At 43.7% G+C, this 25,931-nt stretch overlaps 1 protein-coding gene across 1 annotated transcript in view; it reads right to left on the bottom strand.

Annotated features, from left to right (window-relative positions):
* The window catches only part of LOC147673893 (septin-7-like), a 137,659-nt gene that overhangs the window by 33,994 nt on the left and 77,734 nt on the right, over positions 1-25,931 (bottom strand). The window contains exons 3-6 of the mRNA XM_086947781.1: positions 18,817-18,923; positions 5,944-6,044; positions 5,306-5,440; positions 5,095-5,212 (exon numbers count right to left, since the gene is read on the bottom strand). Coding sequence (XP_086803907.1) covers positions 5,095-5,212; positions 5,306-5,440; positions 5,944-6,044; positions 18,817-18,923 — 461 coding nt within the window. The remainder of the gene's footprint in view (positions 1-5,094; positions 5,213-5,305; positions 5,441-5,943; positions 6,045-18,816; positions 18,924-25,931) is intronic.

The following is a 25,931-nucleotide window of genomic DNA, read 5'->3' as shown; positions in this document are numbered from 1 at the left end:
CTAGTGGTCAAGTGAGGAACGCCTTCCCAGTAAACATCACGATTGTGGTCTCTGATTTTAGTCACGTGGATCAATAGTAGAAGTTCAGCAAACCGTATTCCTTGCTGCCGCCATGTTTTCGTTGAGTGCGCTAGGACTTTAGATCTCCGGGTCCTGCCAGCTAAGACGTGAGTAAAATATGCAGGGAGTAATCCACCTGGATACATTTTGCTTCGGTAGAGGACACCTTTATATGAATTTCCAAAGTAGATAAACAACTGGTCCATTTTCCAGATTGTTATTGTCTTGCTATTATAACGTAAACATTTCTTAAAGTCAAGTGAGTGTAGGGCTCATTCAGCCACTGTATACGGTTGTGGTTTAAAAAAAAGTTGGTAAATTAATATTTTCATTGAGGAAAAAAATTTAGGAACTTCTGGAATAAACTTTGGATTGGTTGTCCAAGTTAACATGCTTTTGTCAAAATTGTATAAATGGTAGCTTTATTGAAAAGGCCCGAATTTCTCCTATCCTTCTGGTGGATGCTACAGCCAGTAAGAAGGGTGCTTTCCATTATAACAGATGCTCTATATATTGGCTCAAATGGCTCTGATGAGTTGGCGCAAGACCGTATTGAATTCTCATGACTGTGGACCCCCTGGTAAGGGGGCGATACATTTTAAGCCAAGCTCGCATGACCTCATGTACTACTCTAGTGGGGGGGGGCTAGAAAAATGTAATTTAAGTTTAAGGCCTTGGCCGCCCGTGTCAACACTACACTATAAGCAGCCCCCTCTTCCGTAGCCACGGTGGGAGGGGAGACAAATCCAGTGTCTGGCGAAGTGTCAATGCCACTGGCCTCCCCAAGCTCATATGTCCAGTCCTGTGGTGACTGGCACTCCCTTGCCAGAGGGTCCTCAGACCCCTCCCAATCACCCTCGTCACCCATCTCCTGTAGTACAGGTTCAACAGATGGGTCCTGTTCATGGAACTAGAAATCTCCAAATGCAGTCGGTAGCGGCGCCAGAACCGGACCGAGGGTAGGATCAGAGACGGCACCCATAGCAGGCGCCGGGGGCGACACCCGTAGGGCCGGCGCCGGTGAGGTCGACCGGCGACGACCCGGATCCGAAAGCGGATCCAGAGAGGGCCTGCGGTGCCGGAACCGAAGTCGCCGGCAGGGCGCCGGGGCCGAAGCACCCGATGGCGTCTGAGCCGAAGCACCCGACCCGCCAGGCCCTCCAGCTGGGGCCGTTGGGCCCGGAGGCGCCACGGAACCCGGCTGAGGAGGGAGGGACCTCAAGGCCATGAGGTACCGCTCGATCTCCTCTGGCGTCGTGTCTTGCCCAAGGACCCGAAGATGTGGGGCAGGCAGCGACGACTGAGACTCAATCGCAGCCGCATGGGTGGTGTCACCCGGATCCACGGCCGCATCGTGCGAGCGTCGGGGTGGGTCGGAGGAACGATGATGTCTCTCCGACCTCTCATGCCTCTTACCTGAGGACTTGGATCCTGACGACCGATGTCCACTCCCGGAGCTGCGAGGGCTCAGACCCCGCGACCGGTCCCTCGACCTCCCGTGTGACTGGGACCTGGAGCTGCGAGTTCCAGTCGCTTCCGGGACCGCTCCCGCCTAGCTTTAGACGTCGGGGCCCAGCAGTCGGAGCAGGTGCGGTCGTCGTGGTCGAGGCCTAAACACTTAAGGCACCGGCGATGGGGGTCGGTAACAGACATCAGTCGGTCGCACCTGGAACAGGGTTCAAACCCAGGCATCCCTACCGGCACCGTTTGAGTCGAAGACTCTAGTAGAGAAATGATCAAAAAGATCAAAAAGGTTAGTCAAAAAAGACTAAGGTGTAGAGCTTCTCCGGATCTGCGCTAGCTGGTGAGGAAAAAGGAAGAACTGACATCAGCGCGCATGGGCGGCGTCTAAGTACTCCGACGACGTCATTCCGGAGCTAACGACGCCGATGACTGACGCGGAGCCGCGGACGACGCGCAGGGGTATTGCTACGCAAAATTTTCCGGATCCAGTCTGACGCCTGGGGATATTCTAAGGTAAGGAATTTATCACTAACGTGTGTTTCAGAACCCTGTCCCCAGTGCGTTTTAGGCTTTTCAGGTCCTTCAACAGGGAGAATGTACTGTAACTAGAATATAAATTGACCACTAATCAAGCATTAAACAAAAACAGAAGCAACTGGCAGAGTTCCTGAGAGTACGAAGTAGTTTGAACCAATCGTAAAACGTAGTAACTCAACTTTCCTTCTGTAAATGATCCGATACCGGTCTAATTTATCCTCTTGTGAGAACCCGTACAGACCATAAACTTCCAAGCCAATTTAGAATATAAAAGTTAAGAATTCGTGAAGTCCCGCCCTGTGTGCAGTGACTTCATGCATCCTGCGGGTCAAATACCAACAAACTCACTGAGTATCTACGAAGTGAACAAAATACTAACCAAGTGTTGAGAATAGCTACAATTGTGCATCGTTTGGGCTGGACTGTTCATACTGAAGCTTGGTCAAGACTGATTTGCATACGGCTGGGTCCAAACTGAGGCGGCATGGTGTGCAAAACGACGGACTGGGATGCAGCTTGAGAAAATATCAGTGGCTGAGATTAATTCAAGCATTCCATCCATCACTTTTGTGCACAAATCAGAAGCTGCATGGAAGCGTTAAGATCCTTTGTGAAGCAATAATGGAGAATGCCTTATCCTGAGAATACCAAAAGACGAGATGGCATTGATAAATCTGTGCAATTTGTGAACACGAGGTCCCATACTTTAGAGATGTGTTATGGAGACCATGAGTTATGGAGCGGACAAGACAAATATCTTGCGGTTCAGCCTACAAAGGAGACGCAATAAGTTTACTTATAGCGAAAGATTTTGCGATGTAAATACTACAGCCAAGTTTTTACATAAATACATGCGTTTGGCTTTACACGCTTCTGTACAAAGAGGCCGCCTTCAAGCACTAACAAACAGTTTCATGTGAAAAAGACAAAGATCAACTCTTTACTGGCTCCATGTGCATGCCCAGTCTTATTGCAAGGTGCAACGATATAAAACTAGACAATAAAGCACTACAGCAATGCAGCTGCAAACCAAACTACAGCCTGTGGAGAGAAGGAATTTGACCAACTATAAAGTCCCATTCCAAGGCAGATGTGAACTTTCAGCCACAGAAACCTGCACGCCAGAGGATCGAACCACCAAGCCAGAACAGATTTTAAATTCTGAAAATAGTTCAGAGTCAATGGATGACGCAAAGCCATCTTTGAGGCTTAAATGAACAAAAAACAAATTGGGCCACAGAGGGAGGGCTTACAATACTATCTGGAGGTCGGTGAAGGTAGTAGGGTGGAAGGCAAGCTATGGGCCAATCATTTAAGCAGAGAAATAAGAGAAGAATTTGAAAGCAGCCTGAGACGCATCAGATTATCCCACAAACCTTTCAAGACAATAAATTATGGAGGCAGTTATCTAAAAATACATGGACGAGAGCAGAGGAATCTGCTAACCCAGGCCCTGAGGGCATAACCCTACTATCTGTGCTTCAGTAAACTCAATGTCATAAGTATTCAGACTGGCTTTTGATTAGACCACAGAACAAGAGGTGATGTAACCACAAGGCTATAGACAGCATTGTATAACACCCGCCCCCCCCCCCCCCCCCCCCAAGAAACAATCTGCAGCCTCCAATAGGCTAATTTTAAACGTACTATGTAGAGCAAAATCGAGTACTTAAAAAAAACGCATGCAGAATTAATAATACAAAATAAGTGGGATACTTTTCACTGTCCTTTCTCCAGAGGAACGCTTGTAATGATGGACCAGAACAGGCAAAGCATAAAAGGTAGTCACTGGCGGGGGTGGCAGAGGCAATCTTAAATTTGGGAAGACTTGATTTTAGTGGTCATTAAGAAGGATGTGCAAACTCCATTAGATCTGTGCTTTTTGCAAAACCAATGCTTTAATTGTTCTTTTTGGTATTTATTTCCTTTGTTTAAAAATAGAAGACTAGTTAAACCCTCTAATGTTTCTTTCTGTTTGGGGACTAAAGTTTAGCACATTTTTAAGAGTTGCATTAAAATATCTTCAATTCACAAAAAACAGCATTTTACTGTCGCAACGGAGGTAAAATGTCAAAGCATCAAATCTAATCAAAATTAAGCAAAGGTAAAAATTGCAATATTAAAAAATACTATTCTCAGTTATATACTAAAAATAGGCATTGCTGATACCCAAAAATATTTAAAGAAAACAAATATAAAACACCTTAGTAAATGAGGACCTTTTAAAACGGTCCAGGGTGGAAAATAAATAAAGTGGCTGGTTTTCAAACCCCAGTGACCTAAGTCCACGAAGGTGAAACCTTTTATATGACCTGGAGTGGAACACCAGAGGTTCTGTGGAAGCCTAAGAGCACATAAAAAAGTATATAGCATGGCAATATTAAAGGTTTCATACTGCACAAGATTCCTTCCCATGCCAGAAATAGATTTGAATCCCCATGACTCTATAAAATTCAATACACCAGTATGTCTAGGCAGACAATAGGCCTAGATGTGGGACGGTCTAACGGGCAGGGTAGAGGAAAGGGACGTAATGCAAAAGTTAAAGTCAAACAAAATGTGGCCTACTCAAAACTCTTTATGAAAGGAACTCAACCACACAGTTTACACCCCAGAAAGGGCAGAGTACAATATCACTGTGTCATGATGGGAGGAGGAATAGGGTTGGGGGGGGGTTGAAATATACACAGAGGCAAGGGATGAGACCGTGAGACTTTAGACTGCCAGATGCTTCACGGTAGAGACTGTCCACTAAAAAGCTGCTTTCAAACACTAACTGGATGGCGCTGGACAGAGTAATTCCCAATACCTGCACACTTTGTGACAGTCTCTATAATTGAGGCTTTTTTTGTCATTGCTCATTTGTGAGGACTTCTCCTATTCTCTAGACTCATTTTCCTAAAATGCTCATTCAACGCACCCTGCAGAATGTCCTTCAGTCGTCAAACCCCTCCAACCTTTATCTGTCCTCCACTACCACCAGTTTCTTTAAACCCCCATATTGTAATTTCATCCGCAACTCCTCCTGCTCACCTGTTTCTTGAAACATGCGCACTCTTCAGGTGTCATTGTATCAGCCTTTGCGATTAGCGGGATGATGTTCACCTTGTCATGAAGCCGCTTCATAAACTCAATGTCCAACGGCTTCAATCTACAGGGAAAAAAAGTACAGAAACATTTCCAAATTGAAAATGTACGATAGACTGAACAATATAGATATATGCTGGATTAGCAATGAATTTACCCGTGTCCGGATGGTGCAATGAAGTACAAGCAGCAGTGCACGCGTGTGTCTGGGATCTGTCTACGATTCACGCGAGATTCGGCATTCAGGAAGTCCTCAAACTTGCTATCAATGTGGTTAATAACAGGCTGCCAGCTGTGGGAGTGACAAATAAGTAAACATCTCAATTAACAATACTGCATCAATGTATATGAAAATTGAGAGACAAACGGAAAGAGAAAGTTGAATCATAACAAGATAAGAGGGGAGGAGTTCCTCACAGGAGAGACACAATCCGAAGGACTCACAAAAAGAAGGTGATGCTAAGGAGCCAACACCCATTGATAGGTCTTAAAAAGCACAGGGGGAGATCTGCAAAGGCCTACTCAGAGTAGAAGTTGGACACACAACACCGTAAATAGAAACTTTACAGAGGAGCATCCAAATTTACAACAGTCAGCCAACAACACTAAATACGGACACTTAACGGAGGAAGACGTATTGGTATATAGGAGGCGAACAGGCAATGGATTGACCCATAAAAAGAGAGCCAGAAAGGTAGAGTTAAAATCATTAAGAGACTTAATTGCTTGAGCTACAGATATGGGAGACAAACTGGTGGGGTGTATTCCTTACAAGCCAGAAATCTGATGGCTCACCAGTTACTGTTGTCCACTGCATCTCCAAAGCCGGGAGTGTCTACAATGGTTAGCGTCAGCTGAACTCCACCTTCTTTCACCAGAACCTTCGACTGCTCGACCTGCGCAAACAAAGTGGGACTTGCATCAGACTTTAATTATCCTACAAAGAGAAGGCCCTTTTGGCGACCGGACGTGTGGAGCAGAGAACAATCAATAGACTCACAGCAAGAAACTAACAATATGCAAGAAGGTAGACAGGTATTTTATAAAGGACAGAAGCCAAATCCAATGAAAAGCGATTGGTGCAGGAAAGCGTCCCACAGTAGGGAAGTGGTGAGAAGATGCAGCAACGACGGGACAGCACATGGTGGTGCACTGGTCAGCCCATGTTTAGAATCTGTAAGAACTTGGCAAATGGGGGTCAGAATGGGGTCCACCACACAGAGGATACATTTTACAACGAAGGGTGAGGGGGTGTAGCAAGAAAATGGGGAGGAGAATAAAGGAGAGGGGAGGATGAAGCGGCAGGGCGCGTGAAATAAGTTTGCAAAGCTAACAGTTCTACAAGCTTTCCCAATGCTGATGAATATTAGAAACAAAAAAAAGGCGCAGTGGCATACATGCACGTGAACATGTCAGGATGCAACATTCATTCCGCAGGCACATGTTGACACGAGCATCACCATAGATGCGTATGCCTACAGAATATTGATATGTAAACAAAACAATGGCTCACTTGGAATTCATAAAATATATATATATATCCACAAAAATGCCAACAAATGCTATTAATTCGGGCACTTTAAATGTTCAATCTGCGTCTGTAAAGTTACTGTAAACTCGCAAACATTTCAACAAACATTTCAACATGGCACAGTGTAGCAAGAACGGACGTTTATTTCTCCAACTGTACTTCAGACATGTATTGCGTTTGGTGGTCATGTGAACTAATTTATATAGGGCAAACTACACATCAGGTAAAGAAGCATACATGCCAACACAGGAGTTTGATCATATGTAGAGTTTACAATGCCCCTCTGGTGTCACATTTTGTGGCACACAACCACAGTCCTTATGAAATTAGATGAAAGGTAATCCACTGAGCCTGGTTTCCAGAGAGGAAGAAACCAGGGTGCAATCCTGCAACGTCTGGCCTGCCAATAGATAGACTGCGGTGACTCCATTTCTAAAGAACTGAATTCCATGGAGGAGTAGAGAACTTACATTTAGTCTTGTGACAAAGGGACTGTGTGCTCCACTTGTCCAGATGCTCATTACTCTTAGCCGATGAACATTAAGATAATGTTTTGGCCCAAGTTATGGGGAAATGCAATTAGTTTATGGGGTATGCATTAAATGTGTTCAAGTGTTGATGGCTCTAATTTGTTAATCACTGTAATTGTGTCCTTCCTATTCACTTAGTAACATTCTCTATGGATGTAAGCATTACTCAGCCCTTGTTTATTACCGTACCACAAGTATGGTTTGGGATCAGAGAACATGAAAATCCATCTTGCACAAGGCATGGATACACTGCCTGACTGATAAACAAGTAATGTTGTCTGTTTTTTTTTTTTGCTTTTACACACTGAAATATTTTTTTTACGTTTCTTTTTTTTGACCTTGTGTTCATTTCAGGTGGACTTGGATGGGATTTACCAACCCAAAGCTGTAATATGGTGCTTGGAGTGGTAAATGCTTTGGCCATATAACAGCTCAGCAGGGAAAGCACTGTGCTGATCCTATGCTTTCAGGTAGAAATGGTAAAATACTTTTTCCCTTTCTATCTTGGTGTGGATGGCACAATCTCAATTCTATGCTTAAAAACTTTGATAGAAAAGCAGACTATTGAGGTGAGCAAATAGAGTGTCGCTGTTGTTGAGAGTGCTCTATACTGGAGCTGCTTTCCACCTAAACTTGAGAACTACCCAGAGTTCTCGGAGTATATAAAAGCTAGCAGTTAGTGAAATTTCTCACAGCGGAGGAAGGAAAATCAAACGACATGCAAGCAAAAGATTGACAAGAAAACCCTTCAATAGTAAGCAATGGGATGGCACAATTCCCACTTAACATTTCTGGTATGGTCCACTAGAGGTCTTTTGCAAACAATTAAAATCGGCCAGTAGGTAAGACCTAATAAGCTAGCAGGGAGTGAATTTTTTTCTGAGTGGAAGAGAAAAGGAAACGTAAATACAGATTCATTAGTGGTAGCGATAAAAACACAAATGCGCCACTACTTTGTCTCCGATCTTACTCTAAAAAATTGATGGGAAGAGCTGCATCTGTATCCAGGGCAAGAAAAAAAATCTTTTTTAAAAGAATCCTGCCACATTAAAGGGTAGCCCTTCTTTTGAGAGTTTCTCTTAGCGCCTGACAGTACAGTGGTCTATTCGGGTAACACCAGTCACTACACCCAGTTTCCACATGCTTTCCCACTATGTAGGGGTAGCATGGCACATGCTAACAGAGGGAATGGCTGGCTGAGCACAGTGGAGGAGGGAGGGCTTCTTCACCAAGTGTCGTCATCAATGGAATTTCGCCCTACTCCGTCATCCTGCTCCGTCTACTTCCCAAATGGTAGTCAGTCCGATTCAGGGCTTGTAATACTGCGAGGGGTAAGACGATGAATGCTCAACCAGGCTTCAAGCAAAGAAGTGGGCCAGCACATACTTTCCTAGAAGACGGTAATGCTCGTCAAAAGCATGTGGAGTAACAGAGGCTACCACACTATAAATGTCCGCCATGGGAACAGAGTCTTTGGAATGCCAATGATGTTGCCTTTGTCTGAGGGAATGAGAATGAAGTCTCAGAGGACCCATAATTCCCCTGAAATGTTGGGAATTGAGATGCGCGAGACTGCGTTCTTGGTAATAGAAGCGTGAACTGTTTTACTGCCTAGTGAAAGGGATGCATGTCAAAATTGATAAACTGCAACGTCCACAGTTGCAATAAAAGCAAAAGGATTGACATGTACAAAGTACAAAAAATACAAATAAACATTTTTAGTACTACAAAAAAAAAATAGACTAAAGTTCAATATAAAACTATGTAACCTCCCATTCCCTGAAGCTAAGCCAAATGCTAAACTTGTGCCTAAATTTAGGCCGGAGATGAAACCTAATGGTAAATCTCCCCCTACCAAAGCCAATACCCATATTGCTGACCCTAAAACTTACCTTAGTCCCAAACTACAACTGTAAGACTATCTCGAACCCTAACCTATGAGTTACTTACCTTCGGTATCGATGTATCTGGTAGAGACGTTGTCTAGCCGCAGATTCCTTAACTTACAATATACCCAGGCGTAAGACTGGATCCAGATATTTTGCAGCAGCATCTCTGCGCGCAGGGGGATGGCGCCACACAACCCCGCCCTGACGTCGTCCACGTACGGGACGTCATCGAGGTCATATAAGTCCCTCCCGGCGCGCTGACATCAGTTTTCTTTAGAGAAACTTTTCTACAGCACAACGCGGAGCCACCACCAAAAACTTTGAAAGTATGGGCACATTGTGCGAGGGATGAAAAATCTGTGAATAAAGGAGGATGGTGCAACACACCATCATAAAAGAGAGAATTAGACACTGCCTACATAGAAGTGAAAAAGCTGTGAGAAAGAGCCCCGCAAGATAAGCGAAGACCCTTCCCCAAGTGCAAATAGGGAAGAATATCTCAGACAGAAATAGACTGTCATTACCATGTAGAACTGTGTTTTCAAGCAAGAACTGAGCACAGAGAGAACAGTCCACTGCAGGAAGGTATGAAAAAACTGGCACTGCCCCTATAGTAATGGAGGTCTGAAACAGAGGTCAACAGATCCACAAAGTAGACAACTGTAGAAGAGACCAGAACCCTGAGTCAATAGAGAAGGTGGGAGGGAAGGCAGCAGGAGAAGAAAGGAACATGAAGATGACTCTCCTGGTGAAGGTGAATCAAAAGGCACCATTTTTACAGGAAAGAAACCGCTTGGAGGAAGTCAGCTGTATATGGCAATTCTCAAAGGGATGCAACAATGTGAGCACCTGTGAGAAAAACCAAGGGCAACTGAAAGAGGCAGTGGAGAACTCCACATGGCAAGGTCCTCGCAGAACGGGGAGGCTGGGTGGGCGTTAAGGAAACTGCGGCTAGACAACGTCTCTACTAGATACATCATTACCGGAGGTAAGTAACTCGTACATCTGATAGAGACATCTAGCTGCAGATTCCTCAACTTAAAATAGATACCGCAGCCATACCCCAAAGGGGAGGTGGGTCTGCGACAGACCAGAAAGCACCAAGCACTTGAGCCAGCAACAGAGTGACAGACAATGGGGAGGCTGTGGCGGAACAGCCAAACAGCAACCGAATTAGCTCAGAAGAGCAAAAGAAAACCGGATGCAAGAAAAATGCCAGAATGGCGCTACACCATACCATATTTGGCACCAGGGGGCGAACCCACTGACGAGTCAGTTGGGGACCCCGCTAGTAGCGGAGGCCCCGAGGACACCTCAGGGACAAGAGAGGACCCATGGGAGGCCTGCAGAACCTCATCATAGGCCTCCATCTGGATCAGAGTCGCCCCCGCATCCGGAAAGGGCGAATAGAGGGGGGAGACTGTCGGGGTCACGTATCGAGAATCAGTGCCCCCAACAGATGAAAGCGAGGTCGAGGACCTCGGCGACATGCGCCGTGACTTACTAATAAGTGGCGAACGACAGCCCCGGGCCCAGAGGGCGATCGACGGCGGAACTGGAAAGTAGAGGGGCCTGCGGGCGTTGAAGAAGCCAGGGTGGGGAGGGGGGGGGGGGGGGGGAGGGGGGGCAGACGACTCCAACCGGGACAGCCGTGCCAAAAGAAGCTTCATCCGGCGCTCCCGCCGGGACTTCGGTTTGAGGTGTTAGCAGGCGTCGCAGGCCGTCGAGTCGTGGTGCTTGCCCAGACACCACATACAGATAAGATGTGAATGTGAATACCTAACCAGACAAACCACTTCCCTCAAAGGACTTCGGAGCTACTCAGCACTCTTCCATTTTACTCTGAGGTGCTCGTCCAGGGCACACAGCTCACCGTGACTTCGAAGAACAAGTTTCACGGCCATGTGGAATGGCGAACCACCGACCCAAATGGACAGTTCAGACAGCCACTGCTCCAGTGAGCTCCTCACTCTCTCCTAACTTAACTTTCACCCTACAGTCAATTCTAAACAAAAATAGAAGCAGTTGTCCAGCAGAAACTATGAAAACAAGCATTAGCAAAGGCAACAGTTTGGGCTTTTGCTATTATATGTGGTCTTCAGGTGAAGCACACACAGCACCAGTGCGAAATTTCCTCAAACCGAACAGGTGCAGCTCAGGCACACAGCAGTGTAACTTCGGTATGCAAACAGGACATGGAAGATACAAGCTATAGAGTAGGCCTGGGCGGAGTTTCACGTACAAAAGAAACTGTCAAGCTACACTGAGTTTCGCGAGCGGCGGAGTGCATTACCTCTTGCCCTTCACACTGATTTTTAGCACTGGGTGTTTGTCCCGCGCTGTAAAATCCATGCAAATGGCATCACACAGCGCAAGAGGGCACTGCTTACTTCTGCCGCTCGAGTAGAAGTTCTACTCAAGTGACAGCTTCCTCAATGCGAACGGAAGCCGGCTTCTCAATGTATCAGTAACGACCCACCGTGACCGCCTGCATTGAGAAATCTCGCTGGGAAGCGATCTAGTGTTGGATTTTCCTGGCTCACCAACTTAACATTGAGGAGCAAGGAAAAAAACTCAGCTAAGCAGAGTTTTTCAGAACTCCGGGGAGTGTTAAAAACTACGCTGACTCCACAAATGGAGCGGAGTTCACCGCCCAGGCCTATTATAGAGGCAGTGTAACTAAACACAAACTGGTCCTGTTGCAGCTTCTCCATCAGACACAACTGTTACAACACAGTAGGAGAAGGGAAATGTTCACACACATTACAACAAAGGCAGCAGTGCAGCAAGCTTCCCTCACTTATTCTAAATAGGTAAAGCACATTAAGCATTATTATTATTATTAAAAAAACATTTATAGAGCGCGTAGTCACCCTGAGGTATCCCAGCGCTGAAGATCCCTACATCTGTGGGTCCGGGGGCAAAAGGGAAGGGGGGGGGGGTACAACAGGTTCAGAGGGAAGGTAGTTAAGTTAAGGGAACAGGTGAGTTTTCAACCGTTTCCTGAAACGTAAGTAGTTGGGTTCCTTTCTCAGGTCTCGGGGGAGAGCATTCCAAAGGCGGTGCGGTGTGGACCCAGAAGCGTCTTCCACCCGTGCGGGCTTTCTTGAATCTGGGAAGGATGATAAGGGACTCCTTGTCCGATCGGTGGGATCTTGGGGCTTTGTAAGGTTTTATAAATTTCCTAAGAATAGGGGGGCCTTGATTCTGCAGAAGTTTATGCGCCAGGCATAAGGCTTTGAATATCACTCGTTCCCTCACTGTGAGCCAGTGAAGGAGCTTCAGTGCAGGTTTGGCTGAAGCTCTGGCAGGGGTGTTAGTGAGGATCCGGGCAGCCGCATTTTGGATTTTCGGGTGCTCCCAGATAGATTGAGTTGCTATAATCAGTTTTAGCCTCTGTTCCGAATAGACTCCTCTCACTCAACACAGCTTGAAGGTCATTAAAATGTAATAATTATTTCTATTAATATTAATTCTAGACAATGGACTTTTTTTGTAAAAAGACTCGAAGTGAAACACTAACTTCACATCAGTACAATCTTCAATACCAACTCACATAAAAAGGTTGAGCACAGAACACTCTTGCTACCCGAAGCGCACAGATACAGCACATGCAACAGCAGTACAGGTTTCTTACCATGTCCACAACTTGAATGACAGTCAGGAGCTGGGCAAGATTAGCTTTCAAACACACACGTCCGTACTTCACATTCAGTTGTCCCATAAACTCCTCTCACAGAGAAAAGGCAGCCCTTATGCAGCAGGACTGCAAGCACCTCAAGCATAGACACCCAAACTCACAGCATTTAAAGACAAAAAAACAAAGTAATTAAGTGCCACAATCGGGCAACAAATGGTTGTAAACAAAACGAGGTAAATAGAAACAGTTTTCTTTAATTGCTAAAAAGGCACCATCAACTCCATCTTGATTTTAGGCGTCCTTTTCTGGCACAACCAGGCACATGTTCTTCAAAGACAATTTTTGAACTATGTACCTCTAGAAATAACTACCTCTAAAGAGAATGTAGTGGCTGACTATTCAAATCTTCCAAAGCGATCAGAGGAGAGGAATCTCCATGACAACAAATACTAGATCACATTAGTATGATAATCTCCAAGGAAACTGGGGCCTCACACCTGCAAGAATTGAACCTTGAACAAGCCTAGAACATATTAATGACAGACCTTCAATTTAGTAAGAAGAGACTGACCACAAACTAGGTGCGCCCTTTTGACAATGCTCAAGTACCTTACTTCTAAAAATAAAATGAAGGATAGGGAATAAAACATGTAATATATATGTTGCCATCTACTTTTTAATGACATTTTACTAATAAACAGATGTGATGGAAGCACTAGCTTAATGTTCAATGAGAGCAATGCTTAGGGTACAAATGCATCTGAAGGAATGCTGTGGAGAATAAAGAAGGGGTTCAAAGAAAAAAAGACAATACAATGTTCTTGCTGGCTGACTTGGCAATTCAGTGCCTAAGAACAATTGAGGTTAGCCAACTCAGAGTCCTGGAGGGGCTGCAGGCCCTCCAGGACTGAGTTGGTGGCCCGCTTTCAGCGCACCAGTGGGCAGTACGAGTCTCCCGCGGGGGGGGGGGGGTCAAACACCTGCAGAACGGGGGAGGCGAGCATCTCAGCAATGGGAATGGGTGCCCCACCCCACATAAAGTGGGCTAGGGGCGCACTGCCAGAATGGGAGTGTGGAACGTGCCAACGGAGTGACCTTCAACGGAACCCACAAACAGCCCTGATGAAGTTGCAGCTGTGGAACGAAAAGCGTCGGCTGATGTCCAATTCTTACTTTTCACGACAAAGATATTTTCAGATACATTTGGAGTTAATTGACTTTGATTTGGTGCATCTACCCTTCTGTACAAAGTTTGCTTATCTGATTTCCAGTGAAGCGGAATTGCGGCAAGCTCTGGAAGTAGTTATACAAGCTTTTTACTGTTTATATTTACTTGGGATTTGATGTGCTGAACCGTGGTCAGCCGCTTTTTTAGTATTTTCTTGTAACGGTATTCATAACCATTCATTGGATGCCTGTGTACTGTTCGTCATATAAACTGCATTCAATATCCTTCAGACTCGAAAGGAGACCAAAAAAAGACAATAAATAAATAAATCATAGCCCAACCTTAAATTACCATGGTCTATTCATGGAACCTTTCCTTTACCATCTCAGTTAGAATTTACTCAATTGGAACTTTGAGATAACTAGATCATTTCAGATAAACCAACATTACTATGTTGATAAGAGTCTGAAATGTTAACACTGACATTTTAAGGCTTTAACAATTAATCCCAACAAGCTTTGAGTCAGAAACCACCTAATTAAGAGTGGCTAGTTAATTTAGGACCAAAAGAATAGATCAAAAGGAAAATATATAGACATCATGCATCAACGTTGATCAAGAGCTTGGTGACATATGTCCAAACCAGACAGCGGAAAGAAAACAATAGAACAATGGAGCCGATGCCCATGGGCACTACCAGCAATAAGTGGAGCTGCTGTACCTTGTAACTTAAGACTTCTTCGAAGAAAAACAACGTGCACACATCCAAGCCCGACACTAACAGGAGGAGTATGCACAGCCACACATGCTTCTAACTAGCCTCTGTTCCGAATAGACTCCTCTCGCTCAACCCAGCTTGAAGGTCATTAAAATGTAATAATTATTTCTATTAATATTAAGTCTAGACAATGGACGGTTTTTTGTAAAAAGACTCGAAGTGAAACATTAACTTCACAAGCCTGTAGTGACATAATTACTCCTATAAACACTACTATATACATATATTTAGTAATATATTGTAATGCTAAGATTATATATTTGGTACAAAATAAAAAGGAGCACAGCATTAAAAAAGTATCGCCCTTGGTTATACTCAATGTTCGAATTGTTATTTATTAATAAAACATTAATTTTTAAACTTGGACAAGTGGATAAGCACAGATCACAAGGAAAGGGAAAATACACCAGACACAAAAATGAACTGCAACCCAGACACGCTGGGAAATACTGGCAATAGATGTACGTCACTAAAAACCGAACAGATCTAATTATAAGAATCTAAATGTGGGCATGCCAATATCATGCGCTACATCAGCTGCTTATGAAGTGCTTTGGAGAAGAGGCACAGCATTCTTTGATGATTTTTCTTTGTTGTTATTTTTTCAGCTACAAGCAAAATTCTTTAGGTTTACCAGGATACCTCAGTATCAAGAGAAAGATTGGTAATCCATGCTAAAAAGTTGCTGTCCGTACCCAATCATATCTTTTTCAATCTGTTGTGGTTTACGGAGTTCCACAATGAGCTGTAGTCGAAAAAATACAAATGTGTACAGATGGGACATTTGGAACGTAAAACCAGGAGGGCCACTACATTTAAGACTGAAGTATTGGAATTTGTGGATAACACTTGGTGAAAACTGGTTTGGCTAATGAAAATTACATATTGTTTATACGAATAATTTGACCCAAGTTTGCAGCTGATAGATTACAGAAACGCCCACTATGCAGATGACATTATAAAAAGGAGTTTGCTTTTACCATCGTTTCTTAAAAAGCTGGTAAAAAAAAAAAAAAAAACTGAATGCGACATAGCATTTGCTTTCTGTTTTTCAGGTGATGCTGATGACCTTGTAAAAAATACTAACTATTCACCAGGACCATGAGCAGTATGCTACTAACTAAAGCTCCAGAAGAACAAATCTACTACAATGAATATCAAAATATCGTGACCCTTTAATCCACCATCACTAACATGGTAATAGGTTATCCATTTCTTCCTGCAACAATAGCTGTATTTAAGAATATTCTTTATTTAAGAAAAGGGCTCGAATTCCACATACTGCTGATCATATAGACAGGTTTCGTCATTATGGCCATTACAGTAATAAAGTGTTTAAGAATATGATTAAAGTTAGTGGATACACTGCTATGCTAGACTTAATGACCAGCCTAATAGTCTTATCACCATCACCAGGTCAACAAAAACAACAGGTCTTTCGGTCAACAACAGCAACAAGAAGTGTGGAAGGCTCTTGGAAAAGCCTGAAGAAGCAGTCAAAAAAGTACATCAACTGCCTTTCGTTCTTTCCCGAAAAAAGAATTTGAAAACAGAGAAAACAAATGTTTGAGACCGCACACCCCTTCTATATGCAATCCAGACTACTTCGATATTAAATGAGAAAAGTTCCCTATACATAGCCATATCTGTAAAAAAAAAAAACAAAAAAACTGGCTCCTAGTAACCCGGCACCCCACAAAAAAGGGAGAAAAATCACATGTCGAAATACACATACTAAAGGGGAGACAGAAGGAGACCAAGCATAATTCAACTGAATACTACCAAATTTCACTGCTCAAATGAACGCCAGAAGTTGAGCAACTTAGAAATCTACTGGTGAGAGCTTTACATTTTTATCAAAGTCTTTCTGTGGCTGTCAGATTTCACCTTGTGCCTTGGTGATTCTTCCTCAGCCTTTTCTGTGGAGAAGTGTGGCTCAATGCTTAGAGCGGCAGACCTTGATGCAGAATGCTGGCCAGGGACCAGGGTTCGATTCCCGCCTCGGCGGGTATCGGGCTTAAATTCCTCTGACCGGATATTCTCGCCTCAGTGCCGATTCTAAGCATGGGTCCCACACTGCAACTCTGGGCAATAGCTTGCTTAGTCTCCACAAAGGCCCCCTGATACACAAGGGATGCCTGGTTTCACCATGGGATGCCCAGGAGTGGACACCCCACAAGGAAAAGCCAGGAGGGGTTCCCTTGTGGTAGGAGTACAAGCGCCGGGATGCCTCCGGGTCACTGTTCGCGCTATACAAATACGCCACATTTACATTTTCTGAGTCTACCCCTCGAACACAGATGTTTATTTTCTCAAGGGTGGTTAGACATTTAATTACACATGCACATGAGCTTTGAATCATAATTAGGACTAAAAACAGTAGGAGTAAAATTTGTAAGACATTAGAAAAGAAACTGTGCGGTCTAATATGAGCCACAGGAAAAACTATTTTTTTGCTCACTGAAGTGAAATGTTTCTATGCACACATTATTTCGCTCAACGCGCTATATCTCCACTTTCCTAATGCGGAAATAAGAGTATAAGCCACTTGAGCTCTAAACTAAGGGAATAAAACCCTTGCAAGAACCATTCTCCGTTGGCTGCCGCAAGGCGCCAAGATGGGATATTAATTTGTGGGACTCTGCAATTGTAGCATTAAGGAGATTAGCTCAATGCGGGCAGAAAGGTAAACAACAAATGCATTCCAACCAAATATAGACATGAACCACAGTCTCAAAATGCATACTAGCCAACTAAGTCAAAACGCCCAACGTTAGGCAGATGAAAAAAAGCCAGCTGAACACTAGAATAAAATGCATCAACGGATAGATGCATGTTACTGAGGGCCGAATATTTAAAATATACCAATTTTGGGTCCCAAAATCAAGACGGGGACAGAATGGGAGGGATATGCAGATTAAATTAAAAAACATTTTTTTTAAAAAGCAACACAGTCAACAGGGAGACATTTAAACAAAGATTCCATCTCCTCATTTACTAATCACAATTTGTTTCAATTCAAATAAGGACTTGCTTGATACGAACTGCTGAACTTGTGATGAAAACTTATTTTGCTTTGAAGAAGGGTGGGAGACATAGAAAATCAAGGGAAACTGAAACTGTCAGAGGGAGGAAGGTAGTGGCCCAAAAAATTCAAGGGGGTGTCTTTTCTCTACAACAGAAAAAAATGCTAAACGAAATTACACCAAACTTAGCATGAAAGGAAAACTTTACTCAAGAAAATGCTTTCGCTTGCTGTAAATTAGTTAAAGTAGTTGAGGAATCAGAGTTCGAAAAGTGATTTTTGTAGGCCCCCAAATTGAACCAAGTTGTCAATCAGGGTAGTGATTCTGGACCATCAGCTGGTCCACAAACCCGCAGGTTGCCCTTTGGCCAAAGGCTGTTCGCAACGAAAGTTGGGTGCAGGATACGTATGTAGTCTATGATCAAAACAATCCCCAAAATGGACAGAAAAACACAAAGATTAAAGTGTAGTTCAAGTTAGCTTGGGTTAAAACATCTTAACATAGGTTTAAAAATTCATTAAAAAAAACCAGCTAAATGGCTATGAATTTAAAAAAAGAAAACCACTAAAAGTCACAGGTTAAGGTTAGGAGTGCAATCCATTCCTTGCCCAAGACATGAAAACAATAACTCGCACACCAAATGCAAGGATTATGCGCACACAATATTTATACAAAAACATTAATCTTAAAAGCACGTCATTAAATAGAAAAACACTCAAACCAACAAATTACATTAATAGTCAAATATTTTATAGTGCTAATGTGATCTGTATTCCCAACTAAGAGTTATCACATTTGTAACTGCAATAGTCGCATCAAGGGAGAGGCCATGAGCATCCCCCTTAATGAATTAGGGTCTAAGAAGTTGCACAGCTGCTGTACAATTTATGGACTGTGGTCTTAACCATAATTTGGGAATATTATGGCTTTTCAGTTTCAATATGCTAGCATAACTTCAAGTTAATACTGGGGTTTCAATTGAATACCTCAGTTTTTCTCTAACATATGTTAAGGAGTCCTAAGCAAATCTAACCAGAAAGGAGGAGACTTCTAATAAAGAGTCACAGTAACAAAAACTGGTTTTAGACGCCTTGATTGATGCTTACCTGGACAGTCTTTTTAATGCGGTGTGAGGGTCCTGGATACTCCTTTGAATAGAGGTCCGTTAGGAAAAGGGAGTTAATGAGAGTAGATTTCCCTAGACCAGACTCGCCTGAAAGGAAAACGAGACGAAACATTATGACATGCACAGTCTTACTCTCCCAAACATCGAAACCGCATCAACAGTAATGATTCTCAGGACGTCCTCGTAGAATGGGGGGTGTACCAATGACCAGACTTTTGACCATCAGTCACAAAAGGTACATTGTATATCTTGCCTGCTATATTCGCGAGGCACGTGTTAATGCGAAAATAAATTCACACCGCGTAGAAAGATGCCACTACACACAAATCAACTCCACAAAATTCACATTACATAGCCATTGGCCTAGTGGTGTATCATGCAGTATAGAAATGCAAATTCAGAAAAGATGATTGACCACTATCTGATAAGGAGAGAAAAAGGGGGAACTGAATCTTGAACAAGATTCTGGGTGCTTTACAAGAGAAGGAGGTCCAAGTGACTCGATATTCAATCTTTCATTGGCCCAGACAAAATGTTCATTTTCAGGTAAATAGGTCTATCACCGAGTGTAAAAATATGCACAGTTTGTCAGACAACAAGCCCAAAGGGTGGCAGACAATGCCTGCAAAAAGCATTAGCAAAGCCAACATGTCTGACGTTGGCAGTAAGCCTTTTGGCTTTATTGATGGCAGTTTTGTCATTAAAAGAAAAATATCGAGGGAGCTGGCCAATATTTAAAATTATATATCTTAGCCAAAAGCAAAACATTTTTTAGGATACAAAATGCAGATATAGAAAGAGTAGAATCTGGTACTGAAGGGAATTAATTTGTGTGTGGATGTGCTCTTGTGAAAATTGCAGATTGACATCACTTGCAGTGAAGTTAGTCACTGGCTGAAGTGGGCTGAGCCAGTATCACCCCCTGCTGTAGGAGGCGAAAGAAAAATGTGAATGAAAAAGCAGACCAATGAATGAAGAAGACTGGCTGAAAGTAAGTAAGTAAGTTTATTATTTAAAATATTTTCCTAAAATCAAAAAGGTCTTGGCTGATGCTAAAGGTCTAGAGCAGTGGTTCCCAACGTTTTTGCTCCTGAGGACCCCCATTGAATCAGCACTGGAAGCCGGGGACCCCCTAGCAATCTGTATAATTTAAATTTTAAACAATAATCCGAAAAAAATAAACACAGGTGTGAACACAAAACAAATAGTCTAATTACTAAGGATTTTAGTATTTTATATTGAAAGAATCTGCAAAAAACAAAAAACTTTATTGGGAAGGTTGGTGCTGCATCTCCATGACTAACTTTTAAATTGTTGGTTTTATTTCAAACTATGTGGCTTCCGCCAGAGCCAGTCTGGAAACTCAAAGGAGCCCTGGCAAATGTTTTCAGACCAGTCCCCACAGGGTGTACACCAAGTGCAGTGAGTGAGTCGAACCACTACAAAGGGGACTTTGGGAGGTTCTCCCCCCAAGACAATTTAGGAAACACATTTATCATTATATATTGAATTGTATTAGCTTTAAAAGAATAGTAAATGATGACTTTACTATGCACTAGGATACGATAATCTCTGTTCGGGTTCTTCAGAGATTCCCTTTTTATCACACTCCAACAGTGCCTCTCGTCTCTCTATAGTGCCTCTGTCACATGTATTTCATTTGTTTTATAGCATCTCTCATACCATTGTAGGATGCCAGAGCACTTTACAACACACACACACACACACACACATATAGGGCAGATTTACAAGACCATTGCGCAACCGGTGCATCACAAAAAGTGACGCTCCGGCGGCGCATTTTAGTGCCCCATATTTATAAGAACAGGAAAGGCCACCCTGCGTAACTTTTCCTGTTCTTATAAATATGGCCTCTTTGCACACAGGACTTTGTGTGAAAGGTGTGTTTCATGGGTTTTGCTGTGAGTGTTCCCAAGCACCACCCATGAAACCAGACACATTTCCAGATTTACGAGAAATCATGAATCTGGAAATGCGTCCGAATGCTACACCTCCCCAAGGGAGGCGTAGGGAGGTGCAACAAGAAGAAATGTATTCATTTCTCCTCGTTGTTTAGGAAGATGAGATCCCCTCTGATGGTTTATGTTCAGGTAGGATTCCCTTTCTGCACATAAACAATCTCCCCACAACGCAGGCATCCTTGCACCATGGTACAAGGGTGCCTGTGCCGACGCATGGCAGCAGTTTGTGCACCAGCGCAGGGAGAGCACTGAGATGCAACATACTATGGTAAATATTTTGCATCCCTGTGCTTTTAAAGTGACTAAGTGCAGCACAGCCACATGGCTTGCAGCATTCACTGGGTCACTTTCCTTGTAAATCTGCCCAATAGAGACAATGAATCATACATGTAATAACATAAGGCAAAGGCGATTACTAGTTGTAGGATTCACATCATTCATACTGGTAGGCATAATAATGTGTTTAGCATTGACTTTAACAATGAAACTTTATTTCCATTCAAATAAACCTTTTTAGCAGCATCAGGATAATGAAAGACTCAAGTTACTATCTTGTACCATGCAGTTTGCAAACATCTTTTTGATGGCAGTTTATACGTCTCTGTGCTAGATCACAATTGTCACTTATAAACTGCACTGTAACAAAAGCAGTAACCCATTGACCTATGCAGATCAAACACAGTTAAAACAAGCATTTGCAATGCAATAGGTCTCGCATTAGTAAAGTTTGAGCTATTGGTATTGTAAATATCAATTTTTTTTTAATGTTTTGTTTTTGAAAATAGCAAAATTAATAGCTTTGTCATTTACAATGCCAATAGTTTTACTTTCGCAAATGTGACCCCTATAGCATTTGTATTGTATTTACGTGACTAACATGTATTGATATTACAAATAACAATGGCTTTTAATTTTTTTAAATAATTAAAACTTAAATAAAAGTTATTGTAATTTATGAAATATTGTAAGAGTTTTATGGCAGCACTTCAATTCATCATTGGCAATCGCCGCAAAAAAGCAGAAGAGAGAATTATTAGTGAAAGGAAGTAGTGCTGTAGAAGACAGCACACGACCGATCATCTCGCCACCATCCAGTGGTCCTAATCTCTGCAAGCTTCACACCTGGAAGGGGAAGCAGGCGCCAACAGGAGCCAGAAGCACCTAGCCACCATACACTAAATAGCTTCCAGTGCATGCGTGCCATGCCGCGAATGTTAGAAAAGCAAACAAATAGAAAAGGAAGGTGACGGTCACCATGTTTGAAGGTATAGCCGAGGTAAAAGCTGCACAGCCGGCAATGATGTAGAGACGGCCGCCGCCTTTCTTTTCTATTTAATTGCGCCATTGTTAAAGTTAAAGTGCGGCTTTTTACCGATGTTGAAAAGAAAAACAAAGGATGAAAAAAAGAATTATTTAAAGTAAAAGTGTGACGTTTCAATGCTTTAAAAAAAATGCATTTGTTAAGGCGCACGACGCTTGCTAAAAAAAGGCCGTTGCCAATTGGGGGTGGGTTCAACCTTCGTCCAGAAGAGAACAATGAGTTGCTTTGCAGCTCCAGTGATGTGACAAACCAGTGCCCAATCAGCGCGAGTTATGCCTTCCACATTGGTGCTTCTTACCTCCAAAATTAGTGTAGTGGAGTATTCGGATATGCCCTTAGATTTATTTACCATATGTTTAGATAGCAGTACAGGACAACCAAATATGAAGAAATGTTCCTTTTGCTTGGCTGAAGTGCCAGCATATCTTGGACATGGTAGAAAACATGTGAGAGTTTAATAGGTGTATCACTAAAACATAACCTTGTAGGTTGATTCTCTATGGGAGATGCTCCTATGTGATTTGGTGATATCCCTCCAAAGCTTAAGTTTATTTCGATTTGCACGATTAATTAAAATCATGTCAAACATTCACAATAAAAAGCTCACCCGGAATTTAAAAAAAACTAGCATGCAGATTAAAAAAGATACCAATGCCAAGTAAAAAGTATGCACAATCGCATGATTAATAATATATTTTTAAAAAGTAGAGCAAAAAGTATCATCCATAACAGCAGCAGATTATCCCTCCAAAGATATTTCCATTGTTTGTAGGGAATGGACTGTTCTATATTGCTGTCCCACCGCATTTGGTATGGATGCTTGGATCGAGGCCTAGATACAACAGTGTAGGTTCCAGAAATCAGACATTTTGTGCCACTTAAATGACCCGACCAATGTTTCAAAAAGAGTGGGGGGAAGGGAGTGGGTTGCTGCAAGAGTGCTTGGTGGGTGCAATACCCATTGGTGTAGCTGACAGTATTGGAGATGAGAGGATTCAGAGACTCTAAATTCGAATTTACATTTCTCAACCCATAATGTATTTTAATGGTGTCAACACATTGGAAATCAGACTTCTACCCTATCTGCCATCATCGCACTCTGTAAAATCATGTTAATTAGTTACCCCTTTTGACCAAAGCCACTGCTGCCTTTGGGTTTATATCCCACATACTGGGAAGAAACGTAAACTCATTTCCACCTTTCGTAGACATTACCAAATGCAATACCCAATAAACTACCCTAACTCCAATTAGAGACGTAATCATTTTGTACCAAAATGGAATTGGACCCACACAGTAAAGCTTGTGTCCCTATTTTGAAGGATCTTGGCTTATACCAGGGTAGGAGCGTGCCAATACAGGATTACTTTATTGGGTTTTATACATATTGTTTGGTCAGAATACTTAACATTAAGGTTCCTTGTCCCATAACAAATCGTGCTTTTAAAAGCAAGTAAGCCAGTCACTCACACAATCTGTAACTATCTCAAACGCTCTGTCACCATGAACATTACCACAACCCTCCGTTAGATTCTTGTATAGACCCAAGCCTGTACAGAGGTCCCACGTACTACAGCCTTTCATTCCTGTAGAATCGCTGTTAATGATGTAATGCATTTACTTGCACCTTCCTCCTATGAAATCAAAGTTCCATACTTACGGTGGACCTTGGTAAACACTGAATCTAAAAACAAACAAAACAAGGCGGAAGAGACGCGAGACGCCAGCGGCCACTCGCGTGCACATCTCCTGTCCTCGTAGTGATCGGGAGGGTGCCGCCGCGCTGCCCGCGGTGACCCGGAAGCTCTTGGCCGGCCGGCCAATCCGCTCGCGGCCGGCCGGAAGTCCCGCCTCCTGAGGTCCGTGAGAAGGCCTGCCGGCGCATGGAGCGCCCTGCCGGTCCTGGGTAGCCCGGGTCCCCAGGAGGGGGCCGGGGAGAAGGAGGAGTGTGGCGCCTGTTGCGGGGCTCCTCTGACCTGAGGGAGCCCCGATTCAGAAGAGGAGACGCGCCGTGAGGAGCCCCGCCGGAAGAGCGCAGTCGGTGAGTGGGGCCCAGGGCTAATGTGAGGTCCATGCGTGCCTGTGTGTATGCCTGTGGAGGGGGGGGGGGGGGGGGGGGGGGGGGGGGGGGAGGGGGGGGGGGGGGAGTGTGTGCGCGCGCGTGTGTGTGCGTGAGGGAATGTGTGTGCGCATGCGTGACTGTGTGATGGAGAGAGAATGCGAGGCAGGGGATATTGTGCCGTGTGCCTGTATGTGTGCCGTGTGCCTGCGTGTGCATGCGCGCGCCTGTGTGTGTGTGCGTGCATGCATGCAGAGGGGTGGGGGCTGCCTGTGTCTGTGTGTGAGCAAGGGCTGTGTGTTGCTCCGTGCAAGCGCAGCTCAGACGCGCACTCCCGAGGTGAAATCTGACATTGTCAAAGCGCGCGTCTGATAGCTGTCCACATTCCTAAATACGGGCCACAATAGGTCTGAAGCAGACACCTTCAATGCTCACGCATTGAGGGTAGGTCTGCTCGACCTAAAAATAAATATTGGCACACTTTCTTTTCAAGAGGCATATTAACCCTCTGTGCTACATTGAATAAGTCAAGCTGCCACTGGACAAAACTCAACTCTCTCCAGCAGTAACATTAATCACTGGTGTTATCTTGGTCTTGACACTTTTATTGTTGCTCGAAAACTTCTAATTATACTTGGAACATTTGCAGTGCTTTTAAAACTGCTGCCTGTGCGGGCCCCTTGGGAATATGTCACGGACCCCTAGGGGTCCGCGGACCACAGTTTGGGAAACACTGGTCTGGAGAATATGCCGTAACGTTCCAGCGAAAAAATTCCCATTGCCCTGGAGAATTCATAGCACACCACGTTATACCCATATAAAAGGGCAACAGAACTTGCCCTTGACTGCATAAAAGAATGACAATTCTGGCAGAAAATGCATTTACTCTATTTTGAGCGCGCATGACACAGACATCAGACATTTCATTATGTTGGCGGGGTGTAGCTTTTTGAGGGGCAGGACATACCGGATCGGACTGCTGTTACACGTTTTACTTTTAGCAGGGTGGAAGGCATTAAAAGTTCACATAATGAACAGACTTTCTGAAGGACGTAAAGCATTTTTCTTCTTAGGGCAACACTTTAATGTGTTACAAAAAAAGGAGTTGGATGGAATGCTCCAATTCATCTCAGCCACTGGTAATCACTCTGGCCACATCCTAGTCCATCTTCATTTTGCTCACCATGCCACCTCAGTCTGGACCCACCCATATGCAAATCAGTCTTGATTCTGCTCCAATAGGAAGGGTCCAGTCCGAACTGTCAGGGAGGGTCCACCCTGAACCAGAACACGAGCACCCAGGACAAGTTTCCCTCAGTTAGGGCTCATCAGCCTTAGTTCCAGTATAGTGCGCATAGGACCCACACCTGTGCAGACCCATCCCACTTAGGGACACACACTAATTTACGCACACAAAAAAAGTGAAAGATGGAATGCTGGACTTAATCTCAATCACTGGTAATCACTCCAGGAGGTATCCCAATCAATTGTTATTTCACAAGGAAATTTCACATTTTTACTAGCTATGACTGCATTCGAAAAATATCTCCAACCAGACAGTCTTGTACAGGTTATCTGTCAATTCTTGGTAAGCTGAAGTGTTTGAGTGCCAGCCTTCAAACTGTTGGGTAGTGAAGCGAAACCTTGTCGGGCCCCAGGCAACAAACCAACACCAAAAAACTATGCGGATGTATAATCAATGTTAATGGGTTTAAAAGCATTCACTTATGGGC

This window comes from Lissotriton vulgaris, chromosome 12, assembly GCF_964263255.1.
Source record: "Lissotriton vulgaris chromosome 12, aLisVul1.2, whole genome shotgun sequence".
NCBI classification, from domain to species: domain Eukaryota; kingdom Metazoa; phylum Chordata; class Amphibia; order Caudata; family Salamandridae; genus Lissotriton; species Lissotriton vulgaris.
The sequence above is the reverse complement of the archived record's forward strand: the minus strand, read 5'-3'. Positions and strand labels throughout refer to the sequence as shown.